Source organism: Nothoprocta perdicaria, unplaced genomic scaffold (assembly GCF_003342845.1).
Source record: "Nothoprocta perdicaria isolate Ctin4 unplaced genomic scaffold, notPer1 scaffold_84, whole genome shotgun sequence".
In the NCBI taxonomy this organism is placed as follows: Eukaryota; Metazoa; Chordata; class Aves; order Tinamiformes; family Tinamidae; genus Nothoprocta; species Nothoprocta perdicaria.
In genome coordinates, this window is record NW_020456132.1 from 2,529,338 (window position 1) to 2,541,137 (window position 11,800).

The window sequence follows — 11,800 nt, forward strand, 5'->3', positions numbered from 1 at the left end:
GCGCTTGCCGCGCGAGTGCGCGCGCGCGAGGGCGGGAGGATTTTGACTCTTGTCGCGCGCCGTAGCCGCGGCGCCGCCCTCGGTGCCGTTGCCGGCGGGAAGTGCGGAGCGTCGCTGCGGGGAGGCGGCCTCAGCGCCCAGGTACCGCGCGCGCCAACGGYCGCGCCAACGGYCRCCGCAACGGCCGCCGCAACGGCCGCGCGCCGCTCCCGGCCGCGTCTCGGGCTTCCCGCACTCACGTTACCGGCCGTAGAGAGCTCCATAGCTTAAAGCTCCTCAGCCGTAGAAGCGCAGGATCCAGCTGAAGTGATTACTTTTTTGGATAATAATACGCATTTGAACCGCTGCTATAGTTATATGCGTATATTATAGCACCGTTATAGGCAAAAGATGCAGTAAAAACCTACGTGGGGTGTTTTACATCACTACCTGTAGCAGCAGAGGGGTGAAGTTAGATACAGGCTTCTCTGTGCCTCAAGTATTCCCCGTCAGCTCCAGATCTAAAACAAATTCCCCTAAATAAAGCCTGTGTCAAGCTGGAGCCGAGCAGGCTTAGGATGGACGGTCGATACTTAACTAGCACGCCCATTTGGTATAAACGTGTGGCCTTGCTGCTCACAGTGTCATTGTGATCTGCAGGTTGACAGATTCCCCCTCAGCTTCTTGCAAAATTCAGGTGGTTTAGGCTCTAGCCTGGATTTATTGTCTAAAAATGGCATTTGGCAAAAACAGACCCTTTACTCTTACTAAAGCATTGGATACAGTGCTCCCCCCTTGAAGTGCCACACAGCCCTGTATTACTCCGTTAAAAAGGCTCATCCTTGTAATTATTAGCCTGGCTTAAACATCATGATGCACTTAAATCAGTCTGATATGCTTGAAAGAAGCACCAACATAGGTAACTTATTCTCGGATAGCTGAGTAGTATTCCCATCGAGTCTGATTTCTAGAAAAAAAAGCTATTTTACTCCTTCATTAATGTGCAACTATTTTTTCCAAAAAGGTGGTTCAACAGAATCACTGGAAACAAGTCAAAACCCAACTCTTCTCAAGAGAGCAGGGATATCTGACTATCAGGTGTCAAAACTCAAGCGCTGAATTGTAATTTCTCGTGGCAATTTCATAATTTGTTTTTTTTTTCCATCTCTTTAAACTGCTGTGTAGCGCAGGCCTGTCTGCATTAGGAATATTTGGCCCATTACACTTTAAAGATGGACATTCCTGTTCAGTGTTAGATAAATCATTCTGTACAGCCATTTAGCTTTGAAACAGTTCAGAGTTTCCTCAGGAGAGAATACTGCATAGAAATATATGGACCTCCAGGGATTCTTTGTTTGCTTATTTATAGCAGTGTGAACTTTAGGTTAAATACGAGAAATTTAGTGCTTGCTCAGTCCCTCACTCCTACGTGCATAGCCTGATTGGTCTTGGTGGGCTCTGTGGAATTACATTTATTGAGAGAATGTTCAAAACTGTTAAATACCAAATTAAAAGTCCTCTGAAAATACACAGTCTATGTTAAAGTTATATKTTATGGAATGTGTGGTGTTAAAACAAATTTCTTAAAGGAGCCACATTCTGCCTCAGGGTTTCCAAGTGGTGATACCATTAAAGTTAATGGTATACAAGCCATTTCAAAGTGATGGAAAGCAGGAGATTCTTCTGCTTCTCCCTCACGTGCAAAGAGAATTGACACTTCTAGCACATGGGTAAGGCAGAGCACAGGGCTCAGAAACATATTCTGTTAAGAAAGAGGGACAAGTGATAGGAGAATAAGTGACTTAGAASTGAAGTTGCCTTTTGGAAATAGGATAGGGGGCTGTATAGGGGCATGTTTCTATATGGAAATTTGTGCGTTACCTAGGTTTTTCTCAGCAGGTTGTTCACTACTACATTACAAATGATTGCCTAGTTCTAGAATGCTGTAGGAAGTCAATATTTATTATCCGTGCTCTTAAAACAACCTTTTGTTTTTCAGTTTGTGTACTATAATTTGAGTTTTTATAATTAAATTAAGAGGTAACAGCGTTCTTTAAAGATTCTTTATGTAGTATATCAAGGTACTATTTTGAAACACAATTGAAAACCTGCAGTCTTGGGTGTGCGTTTCCTCTGTGATAAGAAAACTGTCCTAGGACATTGCCAGCTAAACTGAAAGTAATTCTGCAAATAATATAAAGGATCATAGTTAGAAATGCAAACCAATGATAATTTGTAGATGCCTTTTACTGTTCAAACTTTTTTTTATCATGCTGCATACAGAACAACTGTGTATGAAGCTTTTTTTTTTTTTTTTTGTATTTAAAAATAGCTTGTACAGCTTTTTTTAATGCTTGTGCATGAGTCAGGTGGTCTCAAAATGTCCTAACTGCGGGGGAGTTTTGAGCACTTTTGCACATTATTCAATAGCTTTTATCATCTACCTCATGTCAGTGTTTCACATGAGTTAATATACTGAGAGGACACAAGGATAAAGAAACCATATTCTTCTGAGAAAAGGAAGCCTTCTTGTTCTCCCTGCCTCCTGGTTCTGATTTTAAGATAGATTAATAAGCCCATTTGCAGAATTAATTTTCCTGTCTTCCAAACACCTACTCTCATAATTTTGATGTTGAAATTGTTTTTCTTCAAAGTGCTCTGACAACTGCTTTGGATGTAGGACTTCAGACTTAGCTCTGTTGCACTTCACTAGACTGGAAAACCACGTTGCTCTCACGCAATGTTTGGTTTATTTAAACTAACTTCACAGTGGAAGCAAACTGTTTCTATCAGCAAGAATAGTTCATGATTTGAGTGTGATCAAGTCATTGACATGTTTTATATTTATTGCACAAAACGTATGTGGCTGTATTTCTGTAGTGGAACCTGGCTGGCTGGATYTGAGGATTTTCTTCTTTCTGCAACTGGTGCCTTGCATGCGTATCGCAGGGTTTTAGATTTGCACTGTATGCAGAAGCCTTAGGGATAGACTGGAGCCAAGTGTACTCAGCATTTGTGCCAACAGCACCACGTTTTGCCCCTGTGGACTCATATATGTGTGTATCCCCACAGCCTTTTGTGCCCCTGGGAGCCCCAGCTATAGGGCACGGTGGTGTGGCAGGGTGACAGCGGGCAGCTCTCGGGTGCTGCATGGGTGAAGGGTGCCACCTACTGCACTATCAGCCTGGCTGCTTAAAACAGTCACTGGTATTTTTCAGCTCTGCTTAGTTTACGTGATACCATCGTAACCCAAGACAGCATAATCACTGTCACAATAGTAATATAAAACGAGGACTGACTAATCATCATATGAACAGGTACGATCCTAGAAAGTTGCTGCTGCCTGTTTTTTTGGTCGAGATTCTCAAGGATATAGCGTTGAAGAATTTGGAAGAGGGAATTACTGAGTATTCTTTACCTAGAATAATAAAAGCTGTGTTCACATATACCTAAAGGGGAAAAAAAATCATTTGCTAACAGCTTAGTCTTTAGCATAATGACTCACAACATTAATTTAGGTCCTAGTTTCAGCTTCTTGTGTAGGATCCAGATGCTGCGGGAGTTGAATTTTCTCTTCCGCCAGGAATGATTTATTTGTCCTTCAAGTGGCATGAGTGGAATTGTTACTGTATTTAATGTGATGGCTAGCAGAAAAGGAAGTAGATAATAGAAAATKTATATAGGCTTCAGCTGCAGTCTTCCTTCTTGATTAAATTTTTTGCTAATCTTGCAACAAATGTAAATGTCTCATAAGAAGAGACAGTTGCCAATAGGAACAGTCCAATACAGCATGTGTAGTACTATCAACATTCCTACTGAAAAGCAGGAATTACATATAAGCCATATAAGTCAAGCTTTGTTTTTAAGAAGTCTTTTCATACATCCCAGAAGTCTGATTTCTGCTGGTTATCGTGTGGCAAGTGCTTAAAAAACAGAAAATAAGTGAACTAACCCAAACTGACGCTAAGGAGCAYGGTAAATAGAAATGTTAGTGGTTCTGTGAGCTGCCCTAAGATTAACATATATCCAGGGAAATGCAGCAGGAGTTATTTTTAGTACTTGCTGTCCTTGATTCTTTATCAGTTCACTCACACTTGATGCTTTTATGAATGGAAGACCAGAACAGCACCTCTGTTTCTGGAATGACACCAAATATCTATGCMTACCTAGTATAACACAAGCTTACGATAACTCATTTTGACTGTGATGAAGCAACATCAGAAACCAAATCTCACCGAGCCTGCAGTAGTTCCGTGGAACTACATGGGATGGGAAGYACAACATCCATGTAACGTCCAGCGTATCCCCACTTACAGACCGTGGTTATGCTCCCATAGCTTTCTGACATTCTTCACTTGGCCTGTTGGTTCTGTTACCTACTGTTCAGTGTTGTATCTCCTCTTATCTGCAGGGATGCCTGAAAGTCAAAGGAAATCCAGCGAAAGCCACAGTGGCGGCGGCGGCAGCTCCAGCACTGGCACTTCCATTGCCTGCTTTGGACAGGTCAGTTCCTTCAGACCTGAGAAAAAACAAAGGTTCTGTGCCTGCTCTCTGCCGTTGTATATCTGCTTGTTTTAAAGCTACGTAGAATAGGGCTGTAGTCAGACACATATGCCTAATTTTACATTACATAATTTTGCATTACATTTTTTTCTGTAATGGTCTGGCTTTGCTAAATCGATCTGGATTCTTCACAAARGGTTTTAAATTTTGTTCCTTAAAAATGGTGCTCTTTCATTCCCAGATGTTTGGGTCTGACTCTTGTCTACATACATTTCTGTACTGGAAGACTGTATGTGGAAAAAATGGGATTAAGAGTTGATGGCAGGAGGTGAGAGAAAGCTTATATGGGGAGAGGGAAAAGCTTTGTCTTAACTTTGTTTTCCTCAAGTATCAGTATACAGCAAATGAATACCAGGCTATCCAGGATGCGCTGCGTCAGAAACTGGGTCCAGAATATATCAGCAGTCGGCAAGCTGGAGGAGGACAGAAGGTATGAATAAAGTGAATGAACACATGTAGATGTTCCTCCTCTTTTTTTTTTTTTTTCTCCCCCCGGGAAAACTTTGTAAAAATCAAAACAAATGTTTTTGGAGTTCATTCCCCACTAGTAGGGTAATTTGCAGACATGAAAACAAAATTAGAGTAGCTTAAACTGTGGCCATGGGGTCTTTTCCTGCTTTAGGCAAACCACATCTTAGCAGTGTTTCACCTTTCAAATGAGAGTATTTATCTTCTTTTGGAACACTTCTTTTGGATTTGCTTGATTTTTCAGAACTGGAATATATAAAGCATTACATAAACCCTAGGTGCATTTTTCCCTCTCCTGTGCCCACTAGCTCTACTTGCTGTACCTCAGTCCTGCTTGTTCTCTTACCCTCTCCTGCTAGTGGGGATGGGGGGAACTAAAGCTGCTCCATTTTGCTTTCCTTCAGATTTTCTAAGTCTTGCATTTAGCTGGGTTTTCCACACTGCAGTGGGCTCTGTGTGATTCCTCTCTTTTTCATAAAGAAAAGAAATACTTTTGTGTGCCTACATGTGCATGTGTAAAATTGCTTTTCTTTGCAGGTCTGCTACATCGAGGGTCACAGGGTAATCAGTCTGGCTAATGAAATGTTTGGCTTCAATGGCTGGGCTCATTCTGTCACTCAGCAGAATGTTGGCAAGTATCTCTTGAGAATAGAGTCTTTCCTCTTGTCTCCCCTTGTTGCTTTAAAATGGACATTTTGTCAAATAAGGCCCAAGCTATATATCCTAGAGCTTAAACATTTAAAACAAGGGAGAATACATATTTTGAGGTACTTTAGAAATAGCAGAACCTGATGAGAAACATGTGGACCTTCCAGATTTCTTGGCAACTGGGAAGAATGGGAGAAACTAAATAATAATGAACCTTTTGTCTTCTCTTCAAATGTCTGCTGGGTTTTTCTAAGTCTATACTAGAAGATACCATGTTATGGTACCCAGAGCATATATGCCAGTCATCATTCTCAAACTACACTTACTAGCTATTAGGTTGAGCTSCATTTTATTGATGATAAAATAGTATCTTTGGCGTGTTCAGCAAGTATGAGCAGAAGATCTAGGTGTGGATCAAAGGTTTTCCACGGAGCTCTGAATGMTATTATTTTTTCCCCAGATTTTGTTGATCTCAACAATGGCAGGTTCTACGTGGGAGTCTGTGCATTTGTGAAAGTTCAGCTTAAGGTAAGTGCACTTTTTTTTTGCTCTGCTTAGAGCTGAGTGAAGAATGAAAATTCACAGCCAGGCCAGACTGTGGTGCAGAAGAGTATGGTACGTGCAGCTTAGAGCGGGTAATTTGGCTTAGCAAAGCACAGCATCCCACTGGGAGTGTTGCATGTGCAGAAACTCCCTTACACTTTGTATTTTTTAAATTCTGCCTCAGGATGGCTCATACCATGAAGATGTGGGGTACGGAGTGAGCGAAGGCCTAAAATCTAAGGCCTTGTCCTTAGAAAAGGCAAGGAAGGAGGCAGTAACGGATGGACTGAAGAGGGCACTCAAGTAAGTGAAGATCAGTACAYGTTTTCAGAACTGAGAGTTTAGTGTCATTCTCAATCACAACGAGCTCTCGTCTCACAGGTGCTTTGGGAATGCACTTGGRAACTGCATCCTAGACAAAGACTACCTGCGAGCTGTGAATAAGCTTCCACGCCAGGTACAGTACGGGGACACTGGAGGCAGGGATTGGTGGATGCTCCTGCTTCCTCGTCCATTATCTTAAAAGGAATGTAAATAGTGATATAAATATCTTTGTGTCTCATCCTTGAATATTGCCAGCTATGAGAGCTGCAGCCTTATTTGCTCCTAGTCTGACTGCGTGAACAGAATATTACAGAATTCTTCCTCAACGTTTTACTACAACTGTGGTGTGCTAAAGTTAGACTGTTATAATAAGCAAGGTCACTGAGGAGAAGCAGCAGCATCTGGCTCAAGATCTCATGACATTTATTGCCATGTTGTCTAAGCTTCTCTTCAGTGCCAGTAAGGGGTACAGTTAAATCTATTTTTGCTAGCGGTTAAATGCTACCACAAGAAGCATTAAACAGTTTATTCTTGGAGCCTTTTTGTGCGTGCTACGCTTAAAGGCAGTTAAGCTCTGTGAGTTGCAGCAACTGAGCTCATCAGCCTAGTCCAGCTACTTGTGCTTTAAATATTTATTAGCACTAATATCACTRTCAATGCATATATGCATGATGGAGGTAAGGAAATCTTTAGGAAATAGTGTCTTTACTACCCTATATAAAGCCTTAGATAAGACAGCTGTTCTCTTACTTTGCTCTTTTGCTCGGTGGCAGCGTGATYCAGTTTATTATGCTGAATTTTAAGCTGTAACTTATTTGTCATTTTCATAGTCTCCATATTGGACTTTTCCAGGAAGAAAGGGAAAAAAAAATGATGGATCACTGTGTGCTATTTCTGGAAAAGGTCATAAAGCTGGAGATTGTGGGCAGGGGAGAAGAATAGCCAGACAGATCATCCAGTAGCCTGTGTACCTTACCCTGAAGCAGGTAAAGCTCCTGCATGTGTTCCTGCAAAATTAGGACTCTTTCATTTAGACCTTAAGCCTAAACATTGACAGCTTGTATGTAAACTGGAGGGTATCTGTAAAGGGGATTGTTCTTTAGGGATTTCTGGCTCAAAATTGGAAGCCTTTCGCTGGAAATACTTCCTCCTTCAGACAAAATTTTCAACATGCACAGCCTAAGATACCTTAGTGTTGTTTCTAAGTAGTTCATATACCCAAGTTGCTTGCTTTTTGCACCAGAACTTTCACTTAAGATTAAACAAAATCTGTACAGTAGTAATTGCACCACATCTATTGACAGTTGCTATGTCCTCTTACTAATTGCTATTCTACCCCTGTATCATATGTATCCCTACTCCAGCCCCCAGTGCTCAATTCATTTTTTAGACTTGTTATTCTGTAACAGCACGTTCGTGCTGAGGTTTCAAGCAAAGTTCAGGAGGTGGTTTCAACTTCCAGTTAAGTAACTTGGACTCTTCCCAAAAGAACATTGAAAAATACTAGATGTAGCTACGATAAAACGGAGGAACCAGGATTTTTTAGACCAGACCCACAACTGCTTTTAGTTGTTACCAGTCACTTCRAAGTCTTAGCACAGAAAAGCAAAACAGGTAACAGTATTTGGTTGCTTCATGGTACGTGTATACACCTCCCTGTAAATGTCCTCTGCTTGAATTCAAAACGTGTTGGTACCCAAAATCTGCATTTTGAGAGCAGTATATACTATATTTGACTGTTGGAGGGTGAGAAATTAAGTTAGAAAGAATTGCACTACAGTTTTATGTTGCTTTAAATACCTTATGCTGTATTGCTGGCAAACGGTGGCTCTGGACYGTACAAAGAACTGGCATCTCCAAGTGTGGCCTTGAAAGGCTGCCTTCCTTGTCGTGACTGTGGTTCCGGCTCTGGACGAGAGCAGGCAGTGCTGTTCACCTGCACCAGGGCCTCCCGGGCTGGAACCCCCTTCATTCAAACCTGCCCCGCTTTCTGCCTGCACTTCAACACACACAGCACACARGTTTTCACCAGCCTCTCTGTTTAGCTCCTGCTGGGTGCCACTTGGAGGCAGGAGGCTGTAATCTGCTTTGCACGCTAGGGAAAAGCTTTTGCTGTTGCTGGTCCATAGGGACTTCTTCAGGCCAGGATTTAGCAAACTGTGCTGTCAGCCTGGAGCTGCTATCACTGCTCTTTTTGGCAAACTTAGATTATCTTAGATTCCTTAGACTGTAGGAAATGATCCAAAGTGAGGCCTCGGCGAGTGAAGGTGCCGCAGATCCCTGCTTGGCCAGGGCCAGTSTCTCTTAGCGGTATTGCCACAGGTTTCAAAATCACAGAGACAAAACGTCCTGGGTCTAACAGAAGGGTAAATGCCCCTCAGTGACCYCCTAATGACAGGACTGAGCATGAGGCTGGCCCTGGCCTTTAATACAGGTKTGAAGCACTGAAGCAGCAGTTCAAACTAACTCACAGGTAACACAGGGACACAACTCTGCGTGCTTCAYTAAGGCAAGGCCGTGAAGGAAACTCCAAATTAGTTTTCTTTATTCCTTTCTTAGATGCCAGCTGAGTTGGACTTGGTCAAAGCTAAAAGACAGGACTATGAGCCCGAAATAGAGAGAGCAAGATACAGCAGCTGTTTGGAAAGGCAGAGCACAGGGTGGAGACAGCAGGATGAGACAGCATCTACCTGTAAACCTGGCCAGGTGGAGGCATCCGCAGATGCTGAAGATCAAAAGCAGCCAAATTGTGCCAGGTAAGACTGCTACTGTGAGTGCATTTAAAAGGTAAGTTAAAAGTTACTTCCCCGCTTGAAACATGTGGAGGACCCAGTTTGGAAGATGCTACAAAACACTGCTGTATTAGATTTTCCTTGCTCCTCTTCATGCATTTCTTCCCTGTAAGCGGTAACTGCTGAACTCCTATTCACCTTGGTGCTCATTTGGGGAGGTGCAGGACCATGGACTCCTCGGCTGCTGAGTGTGATGCCACTTACCAGCGGAAACTGCGGCAAAAGCGGCTGCAGCAGCAGTTCCGGGAGCAGATGGAGAAAAAGCAGCAGGTTCTCATAGCTCCAGACAGCAAACAGGGTAAGCTTGGCATGAAAAATTAACAGTGGTAATGATAGATACTGGCAGGAACGTATTATCCTCAGTACAAGAGCTGGACCYTTTAGTGGAAAAAACATGGGCTCAAAAGAAGCATCACTGAACTGTAACTTTCCAGCCACCCTAGAGCACCAGGTAGCCCAGCTGAGGTTGCAGCTCTGCACCAATGCAACTGCAGCCACTAATCACAGTATTAGCTACTAATAGGTTGCTTTTTACTCATGGGATATGTGGACAGCTGTGTTGTAGGCAGGAACTGAGAGACTGGGGTATAAACAGGCCAAAAACAGTTTAAATTAGTGCAATTGCTCTTACCAGTCACCACCTTGCCACTCCATGTACTGTGGCCAAGGGATGAGAAGGAGCTTTAGGAGAAGAGGGTATGTAGTGGCAGTTGCTGCTTATTGTCTCAGTTCAAAGGTGTCTTTAAAAAAGGAGGGAAAGGAGCATTTCTGTCTTTCCAACATTAAAATCTTGTGTTATCTTTGTCCAGCAACACCTGATCCTCCTGTGAAGCACAGCACTCCAACAACAGCACCCCAGGAACTAGCAATAGAGGAAGAATTCTTTGCAGGTCAGCCAAAACCTGATGAACGGTAACAAAATGCTAAGTCCATTAGCACTGAAATCCTCTCTTTAGAGTCTGAAGGCAATGTTTAGCAAGAGATAGAAATAACAGAGACATGAATATTGTTAGCCCAGCAATACTAACTCTACTTAAGTGACAGAAAAATATTAAAATGTGTAGGAGAGGAGCAGATTTCCAACACTAGGAAAGCTGTCCTGCTACCTTCTTTACTACAGAGTTGTTGCACCTATTTGGTGAACGGAGTAATATTTAAGGGGAGGGTTATCTTTTTAAAGGAGCTATGGCTATTTAGGTCACACTTGCAGCATGGAACTCTGAGACATGGCTTAACCCCAGAGCACAAGGGGGAATCCAGCCTATCTGCCCCAGTTCTCATGATCTAGGACAATACTGTTTTTTCTTGCATAATTTTCCTGTTATGCACTGGCACAGATGATGTCTACAGTTTAACTTTTCGATTGGCCACCATTATCAGAAGAGCGTTTATAGAAAAAGGCCCTTGAAACATCTTCACGACCCCAGAGTATATGAACTGCTTGAGGTTAGCTCGTATCAATATYGTGCTACATAGTCTCATGTTTAATTTGATTATCCCTTCGCTCTAGACGACCCCGAGCTTTGGGATATTTCCTTGGAGAGTGCTGACCTCAAGCCAGCGGCCCACAAAGTGGCCGGCCACTCAGCTGGCCTCCAGGCACCTGCAACGCCCCTGGGCGCCCACCACATGACGACACGCAGCAGGACGCCCCAGAGAACCAGTGGGCACCAGCCTCCCGCCAGGCTCGCCCAGCTGCAGTCGTCTGCGAGCCTTGCCAGCCACAGCCACGGTGCCAGCTGGCCCGAGGCAGGTACGTGCTGCAGAAAATAGGGGAGCCAGGGGCGTGATTCGTGTCTCAACGGTGGCACGTGGCATTGACAGGATCCTGGTTAGATTAGCGAACTGGAATGGGGACCTTGTCTGCAGAGTGCTGCGGCAGAACTATCTCTTCTCCAGCTAATGCTACTTTCAAAGAGGGAGCTAGAGGAAAAAAATAAATCGCATTGAAGAGCACTTTTTGCAGCAGAGAGCAGCTCTAAGAACTTCCCATTTCTCACTGTCTCCCCGTTTAGCAGCGTGCAGCCCCCGTAGAAGTCAAAGCCTGAAGAAACGGCGACTAGAACCTACCTAAGACATCTGGTGGTGTCACTGCCTACACTCTCAACTGTACCAGGGCGCTGTGGTCGGCTGTTCAAGTTATGTGTGTAATARCACATTAATGGATTTTCTTGTATACGATGATGATGATGCAACACAGAAGAGCATTATACAACCTACTATGAAGACCTTAATGGACTTGGAGGTCATTAAAATATTTCAAATTCCTTTTTCTRTAAACGAGCCATCATCAGTGCTTCTACAGCTCTAGCTTGGTGGCCGTGTTGCACATGGAAGTTACAGTTAACTTGCCTGAAAGGACAGCCGGGTCCATCCTCGGCACGAGGTGCAGGTCGCTCCTCTTTCTCCCTCAGCGTTGCCTTCCAGCAGAGAGGAGACCGTTTCTCCTCAGCAAAGGAGAGATTTTTCCTCAGCAAAGCAGG

At 43.4% G+C, this 11,800-nt stretch overlaps 1 protein-coding gene across 3 annotated transcripts; it reads left to right on the forward strand.

Annotated features, from left to right (window-relative positions):
• The first annotated feature begins 4,392 nt into the window (after nucleotides 1–4,392).
• RAD52 (RAD52 homolog, DNA repair protein) lies at nucleotides 4,393–11,800 on the forward strand. 3 transcript variants are annotated; one of them, XM_026052163.1, is made up of 11 exons: nucleotides 4,393–4,482; nucleotides 4,871–4,972; nucleotides 5,548–5,641; nucleotides 6,119–6,186; nucleotides 6,386–6,504; nucleotides 6,583–6,658; nucleotides 9,085–9,281; nucleotides 9,476–9,615; nucleotides 10,127–10,207; nucleotides 10,828–11,070; nucleotides 11,333–11,800. In XM_026052163.1, the coding sequence occupies exons 1-11, from the start codon at nucleotides 4,393–4,395 to the stop codon at nucleotides 11,389–11,391; spliced, it is 1,269 nt and encodes a 422-aa protein (XP_025907948.1). In that variant the 3' UTR covers nucleotides 11,392–11,800. The 3 variants fall into 3 exon arrangements, with proteins under 3 accessions (XP_025907948.1, XP_025907951.1, XP_025907949.1); XM_026052166.1 differs by having other exon boundaries at nucleotides 9,482–9,615; nucleotides 10,828–11,074; nucleotides 11,343–11,800; XM_026052164.1 differs by having other exon boundaries at nucleotides 9,482–9,615.